The 26,005-nt window shown below is 46.3% G+C and overlaps 1 protein-coding gene across 1 annotated transcript in view; it reads left to right on the forward strand.

Annotated features, from left to right (window-relative positions):
* The window catches only part of gpr158a (G protein-coupled receptor 158a), a 777,085-nt gene that overhangs the window by 657,982 nt on the left and 93,098 nt on the right, over window positions 1-26,005 (forward strand). Inside the window, exon 7 of the mRNA XM_070880082.1 lies at window positions 12,760-12,998. Within this exon, the coding sequence (XP_070736183.1) occupies window positions 12,760-12,998 (239 nt within the window). The remainder of the gene's footprint in view (window positions 1-12,759; window positions 12,999-26,005) is intronic.

Genomic DNA, 26,005 nt, shown 5'->3' on the forward strand with positions numbered 1-26,005 from the left:
CATGATTTTTCCACCCATTGACTTTGATGAATGTAAATTATAAGCTGGGTGCAGGCTAGTTCATAGTATGTGCTTCTGGCAGGTGAGGCTTTGCACCAGGACTTTGCAAGTGTAACATTTACCCTTTTCAATCCAAAGTTCTGTTTAAGTTGTGCCGATGGTAGCATTTTGTAATAAGTCTATTTAAAAGTCAGTTCTTCATACAGCGACGGAAATATTGCAGGACATTAGTTACGAACATTCATGTCGTCAACTGTCAGTGTACAGGAAATAAGACTAGGATGAAAAAGTTAGAAATAAAAGCAGAAAATGCTGTAAATACTCAGCAGGTCAGGCAGCATCTGTGGAGTGAGAAACAGAATGTTTCAGGTCGATGACTTTTCGAAAGAGTTAGAAGTTCATGGGGTAGCAATAGGGGTTCTAGACTCTTTCTAGAAACCTATACCACCGTGAGCACAGCCTGGAATTGATTCCAATTTTTGCCAATAGGGAGTTTATTTAAGTTATAAAAATAGTGAATTAAATGTGGGTAATTTTGACTTTGGCCGATAGAATAAAACAGGTGATATCGGAACACATGCCCATGATATATCTCTCTCAGTTATCATTTTCATTGTCTTCACTGACCATCTGGCCCACGTTCTCAGCCAGCTCTTGTATTTTCTGACCAATTTGTTTCTCTGCTGTAAAGAGTGTTGACTTTCAGTCTCAGATCTTATGACTGCCCCCCTTCTGATTGTACTGTACATTTCAAAACTGTATTTTGTGTTAAAAATGTAGTTACACAATTTAGTACCCATACTTCAAAGAAACATTTTTACAACATAAAATGTACTGTATTGCAAATTTAGTTGCATTGCTGTTATAAGAAATACAACAGAGTACAATCAGAACTGGATGCCAAAAGCAATGTGTGCAATCTCTACATTGTTTCTCCTGCGCCCCCACCTCGACCTGCGAGAGAATAGGTCCCCATCAGCAGGTCGGGGATAAAAGAGCTGGCCTCTTCAGGGAACAGCGTGAGCCATTCCAGGTGGGCGATGGATTTAAGGAGGACGACTGGATTGACGACACCAAAATCCAGGTCATCGATTGGAGCATGGATGGGACCATCGGCGGGGTTGGGACCCAGGTACGGCGAGGAGCGGTGAAAGCTCGGGGCAGAGAAGCGGCGAAAGATTGGGGCCCAGGAGCAGCTTGATCGGCAGAGGCAAGAGTTGGGGGCCCAGGAGAGGTGAGACTTCGGGGCCCAGGGGAGGCGAGGTCGGAGTCGACGAGTGATGGGGTCATGGCCCAAGAGCGGCGAGGTCAGAGTCGAGGAGCGGTGAGGTCATAAGAACATAAGAACATAAGAATTAGGAACAGGAGTAGGCCATCTAGCCCCTCGAGCCTGCTCCGCCATTCAACAAGATCATGGCTGATCTGGCCGTGGACTCAGCTCCAATTACCCGCCCTCTCCCCGTAACCCTTAATTCCCTTATTGGTTAAAAATCTATCTATCTGTGACTTGAATACATTCAATGAGCTAGCCTCAACTGCTTCCTTGGGCAGAGAATTCCACAAATTCACAATCCTCTGGGAGAAGAAATTCCTTCTCAACTCGGTTTTAAATTGGCTCCCCTGTATTTTGAGGCTGTGCCCCCTAGTTCTAGCCTCCCCTACCAGTGGAAACAACCTCTCTGCCTCTATCTTGTCTATCCCTTTCATGATTTTAAATGTTTCTATAAGGTCGGTATCATAGTTTCTCTTGCGCCTAATATAAGGATGGTTGCACAAGCAGGTCCATGCTCCTATGAACGATAAGGAACTGAAGGAAATCCTTATTAGACGAGAAATTGTGTTAGGGAAATTGATGGGATTGATTGCCAATAAATCCCCGGGGCCTGATAGTCTGCATCCCAGAGTACTTAAGGAAGTGGCCCTAGAAATAGTGGATGCATTTTCCAACAGTCTATCAACTCTGGATCAGTTCCTATGGATTCAAAGGTAGCTAATGTAACACCACTTTTTAAAAAAGGAGGGAGAGAGAAAACGGATATTTATAGACCGGTTAGCCAGACATCAGTAGTGGGGAAAATGTTGGAATCAATTATTAAAGATGAAATAGCAGCGCATTTGGAAAGCAGTGACAGGATCGGTCCAAGTCAGCATGGATTTATGAAAGGGAAATCATGCTTGACAAATCTTCTGGAATTTTTTGAGGATGTAACTAGTAGAGTTGACAAGGGAGAACCAGTGGATGTGGTGTATTTGGACTTTCAAAAGGCTTTTGACAAGGTCCCACACAAGAGATTGGTGTGCAAAATCAAAGCACATGGTATTGGAGGTAATGTACTGATGTGGATAGAGTACTGGTTGGCAGACAGGAAGCAGAGAGTCGGGATAAACGGGTCCTTTTCAGAATGGCAGGCAGTGACTAGTGGAGTGCCGCAGGGCTCAGTGCTGGGACCGCAGCTATTTACAATATACGTTAATGATTTAGATCAGGGAATTGAGTGTAATATCTCCAAGTTTGCAATGACACTAAGCTGGGTGGCAGTGTGAGCTGTGAGGAGGATGCTAAGAGGCTGCAGGGTGACTTGGACAGGTCAGATGAGTGGGCAAATGCATGGCAGATGCAGTATAATGTGGATAAATGTGAGGTTATCCAATTTGGTGGCAAAAACAGAAAGGCAGACTATTATCTGAATGGTAACAGATTAGTAAAAGGGGAGGTGCAATGAGACCTGGGTGTCATGGTACATCAGTCATTGAAAGTTGGCATGCAGGTACAGCAAGCGGTGAAGAAGGCAAATGGAATGTTGGCCTTCATAGCTAGGGGTTTTGAGTGTAGGAGCAGGGAGGTCTTACTGCAGTTGTACAGGGCCTTGGTGAAGCTTCACCTGGAATATTGTGTTCAGTTTTGGTCTCCTAATCTGAGGAACGACGTTCTTGCTATTGAGGGAGTGCAGCGAAGGTTCACCAGACTGATTCCCAGGATGGCAGGACTGACATATGAGGAGAGACTGGATCGACTGGGCCTGTATTCACTAGAGTTGAGAAGGATGAGAAGGAATTTCATAGAAACATATAAAATTATGACGGAACTGGACAGGTTAGATGCAGGAAAAATGTTCCGATGTTGGGGAAGTCCAGACCCAGGGGGCATAGTCTGAGGATAAGGGGTAAGCCATTTAGGACTGAAATGAGGAGAAACTTCTTCACTCAGAGAGTTGTTAACCTGTGGAATTCTCTACCACAGAGAGTTGTTGATGCCAGATCATTGGATATATTCAAGAGGGAGTTAGATATGGCCTTTATGGCTAAAGGGATCAAGGGTATGGAGAGAAAGCAGGAAGGGGATACTGAGGTGAACGATCAGCCATGATCTTATTGATTGGTGGTGCAGGCTCGAAGGGCCAAATGGCCTACTCCTGCACCTATTTTCTATGTTTCTATGGGCTCAAGTTTCGGACCCCTGCTGGAACGGCGCACATCGGAGAGGCCCGTCTAATTTGTAGAACAAAAATAGCACCGAATGCTTGCCTCACGATTCTCCGATATCTGTAGGCCCATTTCCAGCTCGGTGCGGCGCAGCAGGAGCTGCTGGGGGCGGAGCCACAGCCCTGCACCAAAAACAGTGCTGGCAGCTGCGCGCGCCCCTGGCCCTCCCAGTCCGTCCTGTCTCCAGGCAATGACCCTATCCCAGGCCCAAGGGGCATCGCCCCTATCCCGGGCCGAGTGGCCTGACACATCTTACCTCGTTGGCGGGGCCCGCCCGCCCGGCATCTCGCTGAGGGCGGGCCCCACCCAAAGTCCTTCCTGGGAGCCCGGCATCGGCGGGGCCCGTTCAGCCTCCTCCCCCCGTTCAGCTCCCCCCACGTTCAGCTCCCCTCCCTCCCCCCCCCCCCTGTTCAGCCCCCCTCCCTCCCTCCCTCCCCTCTCTCCCCCTCCTCTCCCCTCTTCCCCCCTCCTCTCCCCTCTCCCCTCCTCCTCCTCCCTCCCCTCTCCTTTCCCCCCTCCTCTCTGCGCCTCCCCTCCCTCCCCTCTCCTTCCTCCCTCCCTCTCCCCCCTCCTCTCCCCTCCACCTTCCTCTCTCCCCCCACCCTCCCCCTCCCCCCTCACTCCCCCCCACCCCCCCTCTCTCCCCCCACCACCCCCCCCACCCCTCACTGTCAGAAACAGAGAGAGACACTGACAGACACTGACAGAGAGCGAGACACTGACAGAGACAGAGAGAGAGACACTGGGCAGGGGGAGGCCCGTCCCAGAATGCTGTTGGAGGGCTCTCAGTGCTACAGTCGGTGAGTAGAAACTTACTTTTTTATTTATTGATTGATTTTTTATTACTTTTTTTATTTTTAATTTTTTAATTCTTTTTGATTGATTTATTGGTTGATTTATTGATTTATTTATAATTTATTATTGATGATGGCTCTTTATTTGTAAAAGTTAAGTGTTTAATGTTTGTAAACCCCCCTTCCCACCCCAACCCCATCTCTCGTTCCCTACGCCTGATTTATAAGTGTAGGCAAGGTTTTTCTGAGCGTACAAAAATCTACACTTACTCCATTCTAATTTAGTTTGAAGTAAGTTTTTGCTGCCTAAACTTGCAAAACAGGCGTAAGTGGCTGGACACGCCCCCTTTTGAAAAAAAATCTGTTCTAAAATGGAACTATTCTAACTCACTCGAACTGGAGCAAACTAAATGCCGAGAATTGCAATTTCTAAGATGCTCCATTCTAAACTAGTTGCTCCAAAAAAGTAGGAGCAACTCAGGCCGAAACATGTTTCTATAACGTGTTCTTAAAAGCAAAATAATCTGAGAGATGGTGTGCCCATTGTAAACAGTAATCCACTTATGATATTGATAACTTCTTTGGAAAAATGCCTCGTTACTCTCCTGGGCTTTTCAGCTGACAAATCTGCAACATTTTGACAGACCGTAGGCCTCAGGCTACACATTTCTAATGGGTAAAATTAAATATAAACAAGAGCAAGCCCAGCAGATTTTAAACGATTATAATATCTCACATGATCTCATATTTTCTCTTTCAGTTTACTAAAGGGTTGAAGTTGATCTCGGATGGTAATGCAAACTGGGTGATAGCGAATCAGCAGCCCATCTTAGATTTGGAAAATAAAATCGGATGTGGCATAAAACAGGCTGCTGATTCACTATCGCCCGTGTTACACTGCTGCCGGAGACCAATTTCACCAGCTAAAGGTCAGGATGCTTTGAATAGTTTTCTGCAGTAATTTAAATAACTTCCATCCTTGACAAAACATTTTTATTGTGTGAGAAAGACAAGCTCATGAAGTCCTCTATTTGTCTCCATCCTATCAGGAATACAGCAAAAGTCATCTTGGAAAAGCAGGTCACTCACATACTCACATCAGATAGCTTTTGGCTATGGAACTGTCAATCAAAAATAGACTTCCAAAGATACTAGGGTGATGCCTTCAGAGCCTGTTTTCAGTCCTTCAATCATTTCTAGGACCAGCAAAGAAGTATGGCTGATAACCAGGGCCAACTGTTGACAGCCCTCAAGTTGGTGAACATTTGGAAGCTTGGTACAATAGTACATACAATATATTGTAAAATAGAGAAGATTGGAGCCTCAGTAATCCATATCAACTACTTATAACACCTGGCTTAAATTTGAGTATTCTCTTACTTGCTGAACAATACACGAGTAAAACCACCCTTTTCCCAAACTTGAGCCTCCCAAATCTATAGATTTCTTACTTGCCAATTCAAGCCAATGAGGAAGAAAGGAAATCCAACGCACTTTATTTTACACAGCAATGAGCTAAACCATTGTTTCAACTTTCTAGTCTGCAGTGTTTTGTTTTTACTGTAACAAGTTTTTAATATTGTTACAATGCTTGCAATCCATGAAATTCCCAAAAGAGCTATTAAAACACAGGTGGACAATGTTCTGGTCCATAACCCTATATATATATTAGTTCATGGGGTATTACGGACTAAAAAAATGGGTGGAGACCCATAATGCTGGCTTTCTTCTTTTTTTGGCACACAACATATGTAAAGTCCTTACTCAATGGCACAAAACCCACATGAGGCACATTCTATGGACAAGGTCACTCTATGACCTGACCCTTTATTCACAGGACCAAGAAGTAATGACCCTGCTTGGGATCTCCCTTTATATACCTGGATGACCAGGTAAGGAGTGTCTCCCATAAGTTCAGCCCCCTGTGTGCATTGCTTAAGTATATGCAGTATTGCAGTCTTATTACATAGAGGTTACATACATGACATCACCTCCCCCCAAAGTCTTATTGGGATCATAGGTTAAGTCTTTCAGGTGGTCTACACTCCCTCGTGGAGCACCGCAGTTGGGGCTCTGGTTGTTGAGCCTTGGTGTGAGTGTCTGTCACCTGTGGTGATTCCGGCCTGTCTGGGCTGACTGCCGGGACTGTGCATGCTGCCGAATGTTTTTGTTGCTCGTTCACTGGCGGTGGTGTGAGCACCATCTCATGATCTTCTTCGGGTTCCTCAGTGTCTATGCTGAGCCATTTTTTTACTTGGTCCAGATGCTTACGGCATATCTGCCCATTGTTAAGTTCAACCACGATGACCCTGTTCCCCTCTTTGTCTATTACGGGACCCTCAAGCCATTTGGGCCCCACGGCGTGATTGAGGACAAATACGGGGTAATTTATTTCTATACATCTCCCCCTTGAGTTTCGGTCATGGTACTCGTTCTGGGACTGGCGCTTGCCCTCAACTATGTCGGTCAGGACTGGGTGAATGAGGGACAACCAAGTTTTGAGTGTTCGTTTCATAAGTAGCTCAGCGGGTGGAACCCCCATGAGCGAGTGCAGTCAGGACCTATAGACCAGCAGGAGGCGCGATAGGTGGCATTGAAGGGAGGGTCCTTGAATCCTGAACATGCTTAGTTTAATGATTTGGACTGCACGTTCCGCCTGGCCATTGGAGGCCGGCTTGAATGGTGCTGTCCTGACATGGTTGATGCCATTGCCCGACATGAACTCCCGGAATTCGTAGCTCATGAAACATGGGCCATTATCGCTAACAAGGATGTCCGGCAAGCTGTGGGTTGCAAAGACCACACGTAGACTCTCCACAGCGATGGAGAGTCTACGTGCGGTCTTTGCAACCCACAGCGTGCACGAATTCAAAATGATGCACTCGATCCATTTCGAGTACTCATCTACCACAATGAGAAACATTTTTCCCATGAATGGGCCCGCTTAGTCTACATGAATACGCGACCATGGCCTGGTGGGCCAGGGCCACGGGCTGAGCGGGGCCTCCCTGGGGGCATTACCCAGCTGGGCATACGTCGTGCACCTGCGAACAGTGTTCCAGGTCTGAATCAATTCCCGGCCACCAAACATGTGACCGGGCAACGGCCTTCATCAAAATGATGCCAAGATGCTCACTGTGGAGTTCCCTGATGAATGCCTCCCTGTCCCTTTGGGACATGACTACCTGGCTGCCACATAGTAGGCAGTCAGCTTGGATGGAGAGCTCATCCATCCGCCTGTGAAACGGTCTGACCTCCTCAGGGCATGCTCCGTGTGCGGGCGCCAATACCCAGTCAGGACACATTTCTTAATTTCTTAGGAGGGGGTCTCTGTCTATCCAGATTTTGATCTGGCGGGCTGTGATGGTGGAGCCTGCGCTGTCAAAGGCATCAATGGCCATGACCATCTCAGCGCTTTGTTCCGCTGCCCCCTCGGTGGTGGCCAGTGGAAGCCTGCTGAGCGCGTCACCGCAATTTTCGGTGCCAGGCCAGTGCCGGATGGAGTAGTCATAAACAGCCAGCGTGAGAGCCCATCGCTGTATGCGGGCTGACACGTTGGCGTTGACAGCCTTGCTGTCTGACAACAGAGATGTTAACAGCTTGTGGTCCGTTTCTAATTCGAACCGCCTGCCAAAAAGGTACTGGTGCATTTTATTTACACCATAGACACACGCGAGTGCCTCATTCTCAACCATCCCATATCCCCGTTCTGCTTGAGAGGGCAACCTGGGAGCATAAGCCACAGGTTATAGTTGGCCCTTAGCATTACTCTGCTGCAACACGCACCCGACCCCATAGGACGATGCATCACATGTCAGAACCAATTTCTTACAGGGGTCGTACAGGGTCAATAACTTATTTAAACAAAGTAGGTTCCGCGCCCAATTGAAAACCCATTCTTGACAGTCCCCCCAAAACCAATCACAACCCTTACGCAGGAGCACGTGAAGCGGCTCCAACAATGTGCTTAAGTTCGGCAGAAAGTTCCCGAAATAGTTCAAGAGTCCCAGAAATGAACGCAACTCCGATGTGTTGCAGGGCCTGGGCGCTCGTCGAATCGCCTCTGTTTTGGATTCAGTGGACCGAATCCCATCTGTAGCAACCCTCCTGCCCAGGAACTCAACCTCAGCAGCCAAAAACACACATTTAGACTTCTTGAGTCGCAGGCCTACCCAGTCCAGTCGGCGTAGCACCTCCTCCAGGTTGTGGAGATGTTCCTCGGTGTCACGACCCATGATGAGGATGTCATCCTGAAATACGATTGTTCCAGGAATGGATTTAAGCAGGCTTTCCATGTTTCTTTGAAAAATTGCTGCCGCTGATCGAATGCCAAATGGGCACCTGTTGTAAACAAACAGTCCCTTGTGCGTGGTGATGGTGGTCAGTAGTTTAGATTCGTCGGCCAGTTCTTGGGTCATGTAGGCTGAAGTGAGATCCAACTTGGTAAACAGCTTGCCGCCTGCCAGCATGGCGAAAAGATCCTCCGCTCTCGGGAGTGGGTATTGGTCTTGTAGAGACACCCGATTGATAGTGGCCTTGTAGTCGCCACAGATCCTGACAGAACCATCTGCTTTTAGGACGGGAATGATGGGGCTTGCCCAGTCCCTGAATTCAACGGGCGAGATGATGCCCTTTCTCAGCAAACAGTTCAATTCGCTCTCGATTTTCTCCCGCATCACATACGGCACCGCTCTGGCTTTGTGGTGCACTGGTCTGGCGTCCGGGGTGATGCGTATCACTACTTTGGTACTTTTGAACGTCCCGACGCCAGGTTGGAATAGTGACTCAAATTGTTGTAGGACTTGTGAGCACGAGCTTCACTCCACAGATGACATGTCGTGCACATCCCCCCATTTCCAGTTCATCTCAGCTAACCAGCTCCTCCCCAACAGTGCGGGAATTGCCCGGGACAATCCAAAGCGGCAGCCGATTCACTGATCCATTGTGTGTGACCGCCAACATTGCACTGCCTAGTATTGGAATGATTTATTTGGTATACGTCCGTAGTTGTGTCTCAATTCATACTGGTTTGGGTCTACTGGCTTTGTGTGGTCATAGCTTTTCGAATTGTTGAACACTCATGAGTGACTGGCTGGCCCCTGTGTCTAGCTCCATGCGTACAGGTATGCCGTTTAATAAAACCTTTATCATCATTGGTGGCGTTTTGATATATGAGCTGTGAATGTTTGCCACATGAACTTCAGCGTCCATTGATTTGCCCCAAGAGTCATCCTGCATCACAGACCCCTCTTCTGGTCCATCCGCCTCATAAATTAGCCTGGTTACAGGCTTCCTGCACATTCGAGCTAAATGGCCACTGAGGTTGCAGTTTCTGCAGACAAATTGTTGAAACCTGCAAGTCCTGGCAGAGTGTTTGCCCCCACATCTCCAGCATGAGCTGAGATTCCCATTGTTGTGAACAAAGGAGATATGATCCAGCATTCCTCGCTGATTGTCCCTTTGACTGCCCTTGAGTACCCTGTTAATGAGTGTCAATGGCCCCATCCCGGACCGCATTGTCCACTGTGATAGTGTAAATGTCCGTTCAGCCTGCCATTGTTTCTGTTGAAAACCTGCTTTGGGGTCTATTGCTGCCTGGGGTGTGTCGAACTGCCCTTGCCTGCCTGCGGGGCTCCGAGTCGCGTTTATGATATTGACTCCCTGATCCCCCGCCGCATTGGAGGCAGAATTGCGCGTGCATATTATTCTGGTTTCCTCCTCCCCGTCATGAAAGAATGAGCCATCAATGCCGCCGCTTCCAAAGTCAAGTTCTTGGTCTCAATTAACTTTTGGAAAATCCCCGCATGACCGATGCCCTCAATAAAGAAATCCCTTAACATCACCCCCCTGCAGGCATCAGTGAACTTACAGAGGCTGGCCAAACAGCGGAGGTCCGCAACGAAGTCCGGTATGCTCTGTCCTTCACGACGTCGGTGGGTATAGAATCTGTGTCGGGCCATGTGTATGCTGCTCGCCAGTTTGAGGTGCTCACTGATTAGTTTGCTGAGCTCTTCAAAGGTTTTGTCCGTCGGCTTTTCGGGTGCTAGTCGGTCCTTCATGAGCGCGTAAGTCTTAGGTCTGCAGCTGGTCAGCAGATGTGCCCTTCGCTTGTCGGCCGCTGCATCTGCTAGCCATTCTTTCGTGACAAAGCTTTGCTGGAGCCTCTCAATGAAATCATCCCAGTCCTCACCAACACAGTACCGTTCCTTTGTGCTACCGGTGGCCATTCTCGTGGGTCGTTGATTCCCGTTTCTCTTCGCCAATGTAAAGTCCTTACTCAATGGCACAAAACCCACATGAGGCACATTCTATGGACAATGTCACTCTATGACCTGAACCTTTATTCACAGGACCAAGAAGTAATGACCCTGCGTGGGACCTCCCTTTATATACCTGGATGACCAGGTAAGGAGTGTCTCCCACAAGTTCAGCCCCCTGTGGTCAAGGTGTGCATTGCTTAAGTATATACAGTATTGCAGTGGTGTTACATAGAGGTTACATACATGACAACATACATTTCCAATGGACCATATTTTGGGATTTTATGACCATTTTTCCACAAAACGGATCTGAGTTAAAAAGTAATATAGGAACTGGATTACTTGTAGGATTTTAAAGCAAAGTGTATTCACACACATGTTTTAAAATAAAACCAGTACTGGAACGATACGCTAATGAGCTATACTTCAATGTTGTTACCCCATAGACTGTAAATAATAAGCAATTCATTAGCTGTCTTGGAAATCAATAAACCCTTTACACCCTCTGTAACAGGCAGCTTCTGGTCACTTCTGGCAGAGATTAAAGGATGGTGAAAAAAAACAGAGTCAGAGTCACAGGTAGCCAGTCAGGTCCAGCATAGACTGTGAAGTCAATCAGGTTTTTAAACCAAGGTAAAGCTTTGACCAGGCTCAGAAGGAAAATGCCGGACGGTAGTTAGGAGTTACTTGGTTTAAGTCAATCTAAATTATTCAGTGATGTGTGGATAGCGTGTTTTGTATTATTACACAAATGACAAGTTATACTGTTGGAACTAAGTGAATCCAGTCATAACGGTTGCTTTGTATGTTCATTCGCAGTTAAAATAAAGCAGCTTAACAATTCATGTCTGGCCCTGTTGTTATACCAAGTGTTCCATTGGTCTGCTTTCAAAGATATTGAAGAGGCATGCATGTAAAAGACATAGATATCCAGCTCTGATTACAAGGGAATATGCTCCTGTACTGTTAGATATTGGGCAGAAAGGGCACAACCCAAAACATACGATGCTCTGTCTGCTCACGGGAGTGACTAGCACCCCTGTACCTAAGAGACTATCTAAAACAAGAGCCTAAACTAAATGCAAGTCTTTATTTGTTATTATATTTGCCTGATTTAAAACAAGAAGCCGAATACACGGCAATTCTGTTGCTGCACAATGGGGCAAGGAAGCTGCAGATTAAAACAGGAAAAACAATCTCCAGTGCAGTGGAGCCATTTTATAGTAAAATTGGATTTGACACCACAAAATGTCCCTGTGTGAGGAAATTTACCGTATCAGGCGCTGTCTGTTTGAACAGTACTAACTGACAGTCTTATGTGGTGAGCAGCAAGTTCAAGATTAATTATAGTAAAGCGCTTGACTTCGAATTGGAGTGATCCTTCTGACTTTGTGAAGATTTAAAATGCAGCACCACTTCGCCATTTCCTCAGGTTTCAGATTTTTTTTAGAAGTTACACAATTGTTTTTGTTCCTTCTTTCCAACCTTTAAGTTTCCTGGTCAAGGGAACAGGCTAGAGCCCCTGATTCTGGGCCTCCATCAACGCTGCTCTATGTCTAGCCCCTAAGAGGCCTGGGATGGGAGTTCCTCTGACTTTCCCTGCCCCTTTATGAGGTGGCTTTAAGCTTCCACTGTGTGTCGCAGCACAGTAATAGGGTTCAGATCGGGAATTCACCGAGCAGGAAATGTTTCAGTCGCAAAATTGACATCTCACTGCCATACCATCACAAAAATCCTGTAATCCTGTGAATGTTTCCAAAACTCTGGTTGAAAATCCTACATTCCCTGCTTTTTCAGATTGTGAATTTGGCTGCATCTTTCACAGATATAATTGAAAATCTTACATTGTTTCCTATAGCTGAACTGGAATGAACATTTAAAACAAAAATAATTGCAAGAGTTAGTCAGTTTTCGGACAGATATTAAGTTCCTTATGAATTGTGACAACTGTTCTGTTTGTGTGAAAGATGCACTACACTCACTGCCCATTATGGACTAAACAGCAAAAAATCTAATCAGAATTGCACTCTAAAAATAATGGGCGCTATATAATTGGAGTATTCGTCCATTTATTTATATGTAAATGATTTGTTAAAGTGGAATTTTTCCCACTATTTTCACCACATTTCATTATATCTGAGTTCACTGCTCATGGACTTTGCTACTGTCGTGAACTAACGTTAATCAGAATGTGTGTTGATTTTATCCTTCTCACGTTGCAGAGTTTTGAAGGTTTTCCTCTCTCGAACTGCACAACGAGTCCCTTACATGACCAGCTGGAGAGTGGTGAGGATGTTGGGGATCATTCTGCTGATAGTGTGCTGGTTCCTAATCTCGTGGACATCTGCAGTGTGTGAGAATTTGGACAGGAATGTTTCACTGATTGTCCAGGGACAGACTGCAGATGGCCTGAAGTTTAATATGTGTCTGCTGGACCGCTGGGACTACATGATGGGCATTGGTAGGTCTGAATTTGGCTACATGGTACCCATAAAAGCATGTTGTTGTGCTAGAACCATTAATTCTCTGGTTTGCTCACATATAATGTGTATATACATACCGCACACACTATTCATCCAACTATGATATTAATTTTATGTAAACATGTTTGTGTAGTGGAAATTATTCCAACATTCAAAGGATGACAATAATAAGAAAGCCAGTGTCATTATTTAATTAAAAAATTGCAAGCAACAACAAAAAAGATTGTTTTTAACAGTGATCTAAAGGCCATAAATATCTATCGTAAATATAATGGAGACATTTTGACTGGAGTTGTATGACATTTGATCACATTAGTCTTCATTGTGTTTAAATGATAGTTCTCTTATCACACAAATTTCCATTATTATAGTAATGATTCCATCTGTGACCTGATACCTGCTCTAAATGATCTAGAAAATTGAATTGATTTTACTCCTGCAGCTGGACAACAAAGTAGGGGTTTTATTTGATTTCTGATGGCCAAAGCCTTGACTTCAGTGAATGGGCCGAATAACGGAATTCTAAGCATCCGATTGCAGGTCACCTGCCGTTCACAGATTTCAGAATGCTCATCCCCGCTGAACATTTTTCCAGCTTCACATTTGTAAGGGGTGAATTTCCACTGGGATTCTCCCATCGTCTACTGGAACCTCAGCGGGAGAGACACGGAAACCCCACGAAAAATGCATAAACTGCAGAACTTATTGCGGATGATCAGGATAACCCTCAAGGAAATCCACCCCCCTTAGTCCTGGGATTCTGAGAACTGTGCCTGCAAAGTTTGACACAAATGTCAAGCTAATATAATGCTCACTTGTGACAAGCAGAAATCACTGGACTTCACTTGTGAGTATTAATTGTAACACAGTGAACAACGGGTTCATTGCAGGTTAGTACTGTGCCATGCAGCTCACAGGACTAATTAGTTTAACGTAAGGCACAATATAAGGGCCTGCCCAAAGCTAGAAAGGCTTAACCCAAGAAGTATGTCAAGAGTGTACTATTTATATCCGTAATTATAATAAATGTCAGAACACAAGAATGTAATCATCTTTTCGCCAAGTTATATTAAAAGTCATTCATAAAAAATGATTTGCCTTGGACTGGATTTGATGTGATCCCTTTTATCAGACAGGAGGCAAGTGGAGTGATTGTGTGGTATAATGAGGTTCCTGCCTGACTCCGGCAGGAGCCTTGGCCACCAATCTGAAGGCCCCAATAAGAACGGTAGTGGGCTGAATGATGGCAGGAACAGGACTGTAAGTTCTGTACTCGATTTTGAGTGTGCTGCCGCCCCATTCATACCTGAAAATGTTGACAGAAATTGAGGCCTGTGTTTCTAAATGCCAAATCCAGTAAGTGTCAGAGGAAACAATGAACTGACTGCAATCATTTCACTGCAAGAAGTCACTCCTGTTCCTAGTAGCTGACTGCATTGTGGCAGATGCTTAGAATTGATTGTGATGGCTCTCATTTGGATAGAGCATGGTGTGTCGCATTAAATAAAATAGACTTATCTTTTTACCACATAATAGGCTTGTTAGCAAAATTAAAGTCTATACGATTAAAGGGACAAGGGTAGCATAAAATTGGCTAAGGGGCAGAAAGCAGAGAGTAGTGGTGAACAGTTATTTTTCAGACTGGAGGGAAGTATACAGTGGTGTTCCTCAGAGATCGGTATGAGGACCTCTGCCCTTTTGATATATATTATTGACCCGGACTTGGGTATACAGGGCGTAGTTCCAAAGTTTGCAATGATACAAAACTTGGAAATATCGTAAATGAGGAGGATAGTAACAGACTTCAGGAGGTAATAGATAGACTGAGAGATAGAAATGGGCAGACACATAGCAGATGAAATTTAATGCAAAGAATTGTGAAGTGATACATTTTTGTGGGAAGAATGAGGAGAGGAAATTTCAGAAGGAATGCAGGAACAGAGAGACTTGCGGGTATACGTACACAAACCTTTGAAGGTGACAGGACAAGTTGAGAAGGCTGTTAAAAAGCATGTGGGATCCTTGGCTTTATTAATAGAGGAATAGAGTACAAAAACAAGGAAGTTACGCTAAACCTTGTAAAACACTGGTTAGGCCTCAGCTGGAATATTGGCTGGAATTTTAATCTGGAGGCTGGCCGTGAGCGGGGTGGGGGCGAGGTTTAGAAAGAAGCCGGGAAAGCCGGGAGAACGAGTTTGCAGGCCAAATTTAACAGCAGGGCCTGATTTGCATTCAAAGCTCTGTTTCCCACCCGCAGCCAGACAGATGGAGAGGCTGGCTGGCTGGAGCTGGGTTGGCCTACAGCACCAGGCCGCAGTGAGGAGGCAGGGAGGGATCGGGTGAGGGAACAGTGGATGGTCAGGAGCGAAGGAGGATCGGGCGGGGGTGGGGTGAGGGAGAGAGGATCAGGGGAAGGGATGGGGAGAGAGAATTGGGGCCGACGAGAGGAGGACCGGGTGGGGGGCCGTGGGGGTGAGAGAGGACCATGGGGTGGGGGGCGGGGTGGCGGCTGATTTAAACTGATTGATAAAAGAATCAGGGCAACATGAGGAAACATTTTTTTTACAATGCGAGCCGTTATGATCTGGAATGCACTGACTGAAAGGGTGATAGAAGCAGATTCAGTAGTAACTTTCAGAAGAGAATTGGCTAAATACTTGAAGGGAAAAAATTCAGAGGGCTTTGAAGAAAGAGCAGGGTAGTGGGATTAATTGTATAGCTCTAACAAAGAGTTGGCACAGGCACCATGGGACAAATAGACTCCTTCTGTGCTGTATCATTCTATGATTCTATGGTCTGAGTAAAGTCCTCAGTAGCACAAGGAAAGATCTTTGCCAGACTTAGCAGTATGTAGTAACTTAAAGAATATAAGAGCCAAAGAAAATACAGAAAAGGAAAAGATAAGTTGGCCCAGAAGGCTAATCCTTTCACAGGCCATGCACAAGTTATCCAAATGTGGTCTCACTCAACCTCCTGAGGAGGCAGCCAATCACAGGTAAACCTTCAGGGAAATAAATCTGTGAATTTTCCACTTGACTACTATAATGTATGTACCTGTGAGCATGCTCACAGGCTTGTGGAGCTGTTGCACTGTGAGAGGCTTAGCCAGTCACATGATGTTCACAAGACTCAGTAAAACCCCAGTTAATTCAGTTCAGGTTCTCCACGATGAAGTATGTGTTTGTGAGCCTCAAGGATGAACTGTTAGTGTTCAGTTTGATTGTTAAACCTTGTCGAATAAATCAGCTAGTTCTTTACAGCAAATGTGTATTTATGAATTCTTAAGTAAAGGACCCATGAAGCAAATGCACCACAACTACAAAAGGTAATCATGCAAAACTCTAAGTCAACCTAACAATCCCCACGAATCACGCAGAGCAGCAGCATTGCACAAATGGTTCATCAATGATTTCAGCTGCACATGGACCATGATATTCAGCAGAGAATGTAATTATTGTGTTCCTAACACAGATGAGACTGCACACAGGGAGGTTAAAGTAACAGTGACCTCAGTCTTTAATAAGACACTCCAGAATGAGGAACAGGTCTTAGGGGCCGGCTTATATACAGTGTACAGTGCTCTCAAGGGATGCTGGGATCCCTTGGGACTTCAGGGGATGCGCTCCCTGGTGGCGGAACATGGGAGTGCATGCTTTACAGATACACAACATCACTCCCCCTCAAAGTCAAAGTGAAAACTATTTACAAGGTGAGGCAGTCGGGAGCCTTTCTTTTCCTGGTGGACCGCCTCAGTACAAATGTCTGTTCTGGTGTGTTTGCTGTGCCCTCGCTGGGCTGGCATGTTGTTGGCCCCGCAGGGCTGCTGGGTGAACCTGGCCTTGCTGGGCTGTTGGGCGTGATGGGTTCAATTTCCTGGTCCGGGGTGGTGTCGTTGATCCTTTGGGTGTCTGTTGTGGGCTCGTAAAAGGTGGTGTCTGCTGTGGGTTGTTCAGGGCAGTCAGTGAATCACAGTCTCGTTTGGTCCAGGTGCTTTCTGCAAATTTATCCATTGTCTAGTTTGACTACAAACACCCTACTCCCTTCTTTAGCTATCACCGTGCCCGCGATCCACTTGGGACCATGTCCATAGTTTAGCACACACAGGTTCATTCAGATCAATTTCCCGTGACACAGTGGCGCGACCATCGTTTACATTTTGTTGCTAACACCTGCTCTCTACCTGATCATGCAGGTTGGGGTGAACCAGCGAGAGTCTGGTTTTAAGTGTTCTTTTCATGAGTAGCTCAGCCGGGGACACCCCTGTGAGCGAGTGGGGTCTCGTGCGGCAGCTGAGCAGTACTTGGAACGGGCGGGTTTGAAGTGAGCCTTCTGTGACTCGTTTAAGGCTCTGTTTGATCATTTGTACTGCCCACTCTGCCTGCCCATTGGAGACTGGTTTAAACGGGGCCGAGGTGACATGTTTGATCCCATTGCGGGTCATGAATTCTTTAAATTCGGCACTGGTGAAACATGGCCCGTTGTCACTGACCAGTATATCAGGCAGGCCGTGGATGGCGAACATGGCCCTCAGGCTTTCAATGGTGGCGGTGGCGGTGCTTCCCAACATTATTTCACATTCAATCCATTTTGAAAAAGCATCCACCACCACCAGGAACATTTTACCGAGAAATGGGCCCGCATAGTCGACATGGATCGTCGACCATGGTCTGGAGGGCCAGGACCACAAACTTAGTGGTGCCTCTCTGGGCACGTTGCTCAACTGAGCACACACGCTGCATTGCTGTACACAGGACTCGAAGTCAGAGTTGATACCAGGCCACCACACGTGGGATCTGGCTATCGCTTTCATCATTACTATACCCGGGTATGTGCTGTGGAGATCCGAGATGAACGTCTGCCTGCCCTTTTTGGGTAGTACTACGCGGTTACCCCACAACAGGCAGTCTGCCTGAATGCACAGCTCGTCCTTTCACCGCTGGAACGGCTTGATGAGCTCTTGCATTTCAACGGGGATGCTGGCCCAGCTCCCATGCAGTCCACAGTTTTTTTACTAGGGACAGCAGAGGATCTTGGCTGGTCCAATCCTAATCTGGCAGGCCGTGACAGGTGATTTATCATTTTCAAACGCTTCCATGACCATCAACAAGTCTGCGGGCTGCGCCACCATCAACAAGTTTGCAGGCTGCGCCATTTCCACCCCCTTGGTGGGCAATGGTAGCCGACTGAGAGCATCCGCACAGTTCTCGGTTCCTGGCCTGTGGCGGATGGTATAGTTATACACTGATAGTGCGAGTGCCCACCTTTGTATGCGGGCTGAGGCATTCGTATTTATCCCCTTGTTTTCAGCGAACAGGGATATGAGGGGCTTATGATCGGTTTCCAGCTCAAATTTGAGGCCAAACAGGTACTGATGCATTTTCTTTACCCCGAACACACACGCTAATGCCTCTTTCTCAATCATGCTGGAGGCCCTCTCGGCCTTAGACAAGCTCCCGGAGGCATATGCGACAGGTTGCAACTTCCCCGCAACATTAGCTTGTTGTAATACACAGCCGACTCCATACGACGACGCATCACATGCTAGCACAAGTCTTTTACATAGGTTATACAATACAAGAAGCTTGTTGGAGCATAAAATGTTTCTGGCTTCCTCAAAGCAATTACTTGTTTTTTTCCCCATACCCAGTTCTCACCTTTACACAATAACACATGTAGGGGCTCTAAAAGGGTGCTTAACCCCGGTAGGAAGTTACCAAAATAGTTGAGGAGTCCCAGGAACGACAGCAGCCCCGTGTCGTTCTGTGGACTGGGCTCGTTCCTGATAGCCTCTGTCTTGGCGTCTGTGGGCCGAATGCCGTCCGCCGCGATCTTTCTCCCCAAAAACTCCACTTCTGTTGCCATGAAGACAAATTTCGACCTCTTCAGCCACAGCCCAAACGATCCAGTCGCTGGAGGACCTCCTCCAGGTTTCATAGGTGCTCGACGGTGTCCCGACCCGTGACCAATATGTCGTCCTGAAAAACCACCGTGCGTGGTACCGACTTGAGTAAGCTCTCCATGTTTCTGTGGAAGATTGCTGCAGCCAACCGAATTCCAAACGGGCATCTGTTGTCGATGAAAATTCCGTTATGTGTGTCGATGCAGGTGAGGCCCTTCGAAGACTCCTCCAGCTCCTGCGTCATGTAGGACAAAGTCAGGTCGAGCTTGGTGAATGTCTTGCCTCCTGCCAGCGTCGTAAATGGGTCGTCTGCCTTAGGTAGCGGATATTGGTCCTGTAGCGAGAAACGGTTAATAGTTGCTTTATAACCGCCGCAAATCCTGACCGTGCCATCACTTTTGAATACTGGAACAATTGGGCTGGCCCACTCGCTGAATTCCACTGGGGAGATGGTGCCCTCACGTTGCAGTCTGTCCAGCTCGATTTCCACTCTGTCCCTCATCATGTGAGGTCCTGCTTGTGCCTTGTGGTGACTGGATCGTGCCTCTGGGACCAAGTGGATCCGCACCTTCGCCCTGGAAAAGTTTCCAATGCCTGGCTCAAAAAGGGAAGGAAATTTTTTCAGAACCTGGGTACATGAGGCCTCATCGACATGTGATAGCACTCAGATGTCATCCCAGTTTCAGCGGATTTTGCCCAGCCAGCTCCTTCCAAGCAGTGTGGGGCCATCGCCCGGGACAATCCAGAGTGGCAGTTCATGCACCGTGCCCTCATAGGTGACCTTGACCATAGCGCTGCCCAGGACAGTGATGAGCTCTTTGGTGTACGTTCTCAGTTTCGTGTGGATGGGGCTCAGGGCTGGTCTGAGTGCCTTGTTGCAGCACAATCTCTCAAAGATCTTTTTACTCACGATGGATTGGCTAGCGCCAGTGTCCAGTTCCATGGCTACGGGTAAGCCATTCGATTTTACATTTAGCATTATAGGTGGACATTTCGTCGAAAATGTGTGCACCCCGTGTACTTCAGCATCTGCCTCCGCTCTCTGAGACTCGAAATTGCTTTGCTCCACCATGGACCGATCTTCCTCTGCCACGTGGTAGTTAGCAGGTTTTGCAGAGCTTGCAGCTCGTCTGCAAGCTCGTTGGAGGTGCCCCATTGTTCCACAGCTCTTGCAAACATATCATTTGAAGCGGCATGAATAGGCTGAATGGAAGCCTCCACAACACCAACAAGGTGTGAATTGCCTTGCATTCATCCTTTGTTGCGGACTCTGCGTCATCTGGGTCACCTGAGGCCTACTGGCAGTTGCAGACTCATGGTTTCTGCCCTGTACATTTCTGCTCGCAAGCACAGTTCCAGTTAATTTATGATCATTGCTAGCAGTTGTGTGCTGAGAGATTTGTTTGGTGTTATCACTGGTGGACATAAACACCTGTGCTATCGCAATGGCCTTACTGAGGGTCGGTGTCTCTACAGTCAAAAGTTTTCATAGGATGGTCTCGTTGCAAATGCCCAGTCCAAAAAAGTCTCTGAGCATCTGCTCCAGGTAGCCATCAAACTCACATTGTCCTGCAAGTCGCCTTAGCTCGGTGATGTAGCTTGCCACTTCCTGACCTTCAGATCGCTGGAACGTGTAGAATCGATACCTCGCCATCAGCATGCTCTCCCTCGGGTTAAGATGCTCCCGAACCAGTGTACACAGCTCCTCATATGACTTATCTGTGGGTTTCACCAGAGCCAAAAGATTCTTCATGAGGCTGCAGGTCGGTGCCCCATAGACCATGAGGAGGACCGCTCTCCTTTTTGCAGCGCTTCCTTCTCCGTCCAGCTCGTTGGCCACAAAGTACTGGTCTAGCCATTCGACATCGGCTTCCCAGTTCTCACCCTCTGAGAACTTCTCCAGGATGCCCACAGTTTACTGCATCTTTGCGTTGGATTCATCGCCAGTTATTGTGTCCCTAACACAGATGAGACTGCACACAGGAAAGTTAAAGTAACAGTGACCTCAGTCTTTAGTAAGACACTCCAGAGTGAGGAACAGGCCTTAAGGGCCGGCTTATATACAGTGCTCCCAAGGGATGCTTGGATCCCTTGGGACTTCAGGGGATGCGCTCCCTGGTGGCGGAACATGGGAGTGCATGCTTTACAGATACACAACAGTAATTATCTCTGTTCAACCTTTGCCTTCGAACTTTCAGTTGTGTTCTTAACGAGATATTTATCGAGCATTTTTTCCAAAAGAGTTAATCGACATAGCGTGAACAATGTAATCTTTTGAACTGTTTTCTTGGGGAGTCTATTTCCTGCTCTGTGGGGAAAATATTATTGCCACTCTTCTTGTTCATTTGGTATTCATGGCTTCCAGTTCTAGTCACAATCTATGTAAAAAATAACCTAATTGCACCCATGTTATTCATTTCCTGATCATTTTAAAGATAATGGCCATGAGTTTCCTTGGAGCTGCTCAAGCTCCATTGCCGTAACTTTAATGGAAGTGTGGCAGAAACCTGATTTATGGTGTAAGCGGGGTTCCCGCCACACTTCCATTGTTATAATTACAGTGATGGAGCAGGAGCAGCCTCCGAGAAAATTCACAGCCAGTGTTCCCTCTCAATCTCCTTTTCCCCATTGAATACAAGTTTGGTTGTGTGAGTTTGTTTTTATAATTCAAAATCCTACAACCTGAATTCATCCTGAGTCCATTTGTCTGAACTCTCTTCAATGTATGAATATTGTTTGGAAAGCCCACTGCCCTAAATCAATTATTCACTTGAAGTAGCTTGTTTCAACTTAAAATTAAAAGACCGACAGATGACCTGCTTCATATTGATTGGATACTTTCAGTAATTGGTCAATAATTGTATCCAAATTCTCCTTTTCCTTTGCTAAGAAACAATTCATCACATGCCAATGTTTCTTTTACTGATGCCCCACAGCATTAATTAATTCCTATGAAATCCAATTGCTATTCCTTGGATCATCTTCTGGGTTCTTTGGTATACTAGGGTCTAGATCTTATTCTTGGCCAATTTGTAAGTGCTAGATGGGACCGCGTCCAAAGGTGGAGGACACAAGGATGGTGACACATTGTTCCTCGGGACCACTGCAACAGCCCCGAGAGCAGGCTACGCGAGCCAACCGGCTTTCCACTGCCAGCACCGGGCACTGAACCGCCAACAGACTGCAGGGACAGCGCCCAGCAGCTCTGGAACTAGCTTGTCCTCACGCACTGGTCACCGCAACGACAAGGCATCTAACGCTCTTGTCGCATCACGGAATCACACACAAAAAAAATGCAAAACCCACTTACCTGAACTGCCTCATCTGCATAATCGCGCTGAGCTCCTGCACCAGTCACGCCTCCACAGACAGCTCGCCCGGCTGAAGGGATAGGAGATGTAACGAGAGTGATGGAGCAGGAGGAAGCATAAGTGATTAGGAGACATGATGGGAATGGAACCATCAACGGCTAGATTTTCCCTGGAATCTCACCCCAAACGCAACCTGCAGACATCAATGAGTCCTTTACCTGCCACACCATGTCCTACATCGCACCACTTCCAACCGGAGAGAAAAGAACGATAGGGAAAGAAGAGGACAGAAAGAGAGAGAAGAAAGAGGGTTAAGGGGATAGAAGCTGCAAACATAGAAACATAGAAAATAGGTGCAGGAGTAGGCCATTCGGCCCTTCGAGCCTGCACCGCCATTCAATGAGTTCATTGCTGAACATGCAACTTCAGTACCCCATTCCTGCTTTTTCACCATACCCCTTGATTCCCCTAGTAGTAAGGACTTCATCTAACTCCTTTTTGAATATATTTAGTGAATCGGCCTCAACAACTTTCTGTGGTAGAGAATTCCACAGGTTCACCACTCTCTGGGTGAAGAAATTCCTCCTCATCTCAGTCCTAAATGGCTTCCCTCTTATCCTTAGACTGTGTCCCCTGGTTCTGGACTTCCCCAACATTGGGAACATTCTTCCTGCATCGAACCTGTCTAACCCCGTCAGAATTTAAAACGTTTCTATGAGGTCCCCTCTCATTCTTCTGAACTCCAGTGAATACAAGCCCAGTTGATCCAGTCTTTCTTGATAGGTCAGTCCCGCCATCCCGGGAATCAGTCTGGTGAACCTTCGCTGCACTCCCTCAATAGCAAGAATGTCCTTCCTCAGGTTAGGAGACCAAAACTGTACACAACACTCCAGGTGTGGCCTCACCAAGGCCCTGTACAATTGTAGCAACACCTCCCTGCCCCTGTACTCAAATCCCCTCACTATGAAGGCCAACATGCCATTTGCTTTCTTAACCGCCTGCTGTACCTGCATGCCAACCTTCAATGACTGATGTACCATGACACCCAGGTCTCTTTGCACCTCCCCTTTTCCTAATCTGTCACCATTCAGATAATAGTCTGTCTCTGTTTTTACCACCAAAGTGGATAACCTCACATTTATCCTTCATCTGCCATGCATTTGCCCACTCACCTAACCTATCCAAGTCGCTCTGCAGCCTCATAGCATCCTCCTCGCAGCTCACACTGCCACCCACCTTAGTGTCATCCGCAAATTTGGAGATACTACATTTAATCCCCTCGTCTAAATCATTAATGTACAGTGTAAACAGCTGGGGCCCCAGCACAGAACCTTGCGGTACCCCACTAGTCACTGCCTGCCATTCTGAAAAGTACCCATTTACTCCTACTCTTTGCTTCCTGTCTGACAACCAGTTCTCAATCCATGTCAGCACACTACCCCCAATCCCATGTGCTTTAACTTTGCACATTAATCTCTTGTGTGGGACCTTGTTGAAAGCCTTCTGAAAGTCCAAATATACCACATCAACTGGTTCTCCCTTGTCCACTCTACTGGAAACATCCTCAAAAAATTCCAGAAGATTTGTCAAGCATGATTTCCCTTTCACAAATCCATGCTGACTTGGACCTATCATATTACCTCTTTCCAAATGCACTGCTATGATATCCTTAATAATTGATTCCATCATTTTACCCACTACCGATGTCAGGCTGACCGGTCTATAATTCCCTGTTTTCTCTCTCCCTCCTTTTTTAAAAAGTGGGGTTACATTGGCTACCCTCCACTCCATAGGAACTGATCCAGAGTCAATGGAATGTTGGAAAATGACTGTCAATGCATCCACTATTTCCAAGGCCACCTCCTTAAGTACTCTGGGATGCAGTCCATCAGGCCCTGGGGATTTATCGGCCTTCAATCCCATCAATTTCCCCAACACAATTTCCCGACTAATAAGGATTTCCCTCAGTTCCTCCTCCTTACTAGACCCTCCGACCCCTTTTATATCCGGAAGGTTGTTTGTGTCCTCCTCAGTGAATACCGAACCAAAGTACTTGTTCAATTGGTCCGCCATTTCTTTGTTCCCCGTTATGACTTCCCCTGATTCTGACTGCAGAGGACCTACGTTTGTCTTTACTAACCTTTTTCTCTTTACATATCTATAGAAACTTTTGCAATCCGTCTTAATGTTCCCTGCAAGCTTCTTCTCGTACTCCATTTCCCCTGCCCTAATCAAACCCTTTGTCCTCCTCTGCTGAGTTCTAAATTTCTCCCAGTCCCCGGGTTCGCTGCTATTTCTGGCCAATTTGTATGCCACTTCCTTGGCTTTAATGCTATCCCTGATTTCTCTTGATAGCCACGGTTGAGCCACCTTCCCTTTTTTATTTTTACGCCAGACAGGAATGTACAATTGTTGTAGTTCATCCATGCGGTCTCTAAATGTCTGCCATTGCCCATCCACAGTCAACCCCTTCAGTATCATTCGCCAATCTATCCTAGCCAATTCACGCCTCATACCTTCAAAGTTACCCATCTTTAAGTTCTGGACCATGGTCTCTGAATTAACTGTTTCATTCTCCATCCTAATGCAGAATTCCACCATATTATGGTCACTCTTCCCCAAGGGGCCTCGCACAACGAGATTGCTAATTAATCCTCTCTCATTACACAACACCCAGTCTAAGATGGCCTCCCCCCTAGTTGGTTCCTCAACATATTGGTCTAAAAAACCATCCCTTATGCACTCCAGGAAATCCTCCTCCACCGTATTGCTTCCAGTTTGGTTAACCCAATCTATGTGCATATTAAAGTCACCCATTATAACTGCTGCACCTTTATTGCACGCATCCCTAATTTCCTGTTTGATGCCCTCCCCAACATCACTACTACTGTTTGGAGGTCTGTACACAACTCCCACTAACGTTTTTTGCCCTTTGGTATTCTGCAGCTCTACCCAGATAGATTCCACATCATCCAAGCTAATGTCCTTCCGAACTATTGCCTTAATTTGCTCCTCAACCAGCAATGCTACCCCACCTCCTTTTCCTTTTATTCTATCTTTCCTGAATGTTGAATACCCCTGGATGTTGAGTTCCCAGCCCTGATCATCCTGGAGCCACGTCTCCGTAATCCCAATCACATCATATTTGTTAACATCTATTTGCACAGTTAATTCATCCACCTTATTGCGGATACTCCTTGCATTAAGACACAAAGCCTTCAGGCTTGTTTTTTTAACACCCTTTGTCCTTTTAGAATTTTGCTGTACAGTGGCCCTTTTTGTTCTTTGCCTTGGGTTTCTCTGCCCTCCACATTTCCTCAAAGAAGAGAAAGAAAAAAACAAAAGCAGAAGAAAAGAAACAGGAAAACAACAACATTAGAGACATGAAAGAAAATGAGTATATGAGGTAGAAGATCAGCCATAATCTTATTGAATGGCTGAACAGGTTCGAAGGGCCGAATGGCCTATTCCTGCTCCTATTTCTTATATTTGTACTCTTTGACTTACCATGTGCGATGCCACCTCTCCAGTACAGTCTTTTGCCTACCGGCTGTTTTTTTTAGATTTATTTTCGTTTTACATTTTAGGTAAGAGTAAAATTTATGTTGGCTGTAATAGCATTTATAGATTTCCCCATTAGTATCCTGGAAATGTTAATATTATCATGATCTCATAATCTGGATTTTCAGCATAGTATTTTGCCTACTGGATTTCTTGGACACTTTTGTTAATTGTTAAGTTTGTGGTGGGTATAAATATTTATATATGCATGCTT

This window comes from Pristiophorus japonicus, chromosome 5 (assembly GCF_044704955.1).
Source record: "Pristiophorus japonicus isolate sPriJap1 chromosome 5, sPriJap1.hap1, whole genome shotgun sequence".
In the NCBI taxonomy this organism is placed as follows: Eukaryota; Metazoa; Chordata; class Chondrichthyes; family Pristiophoridae; genus Pristiophorus; species Pristiophorus japonicus.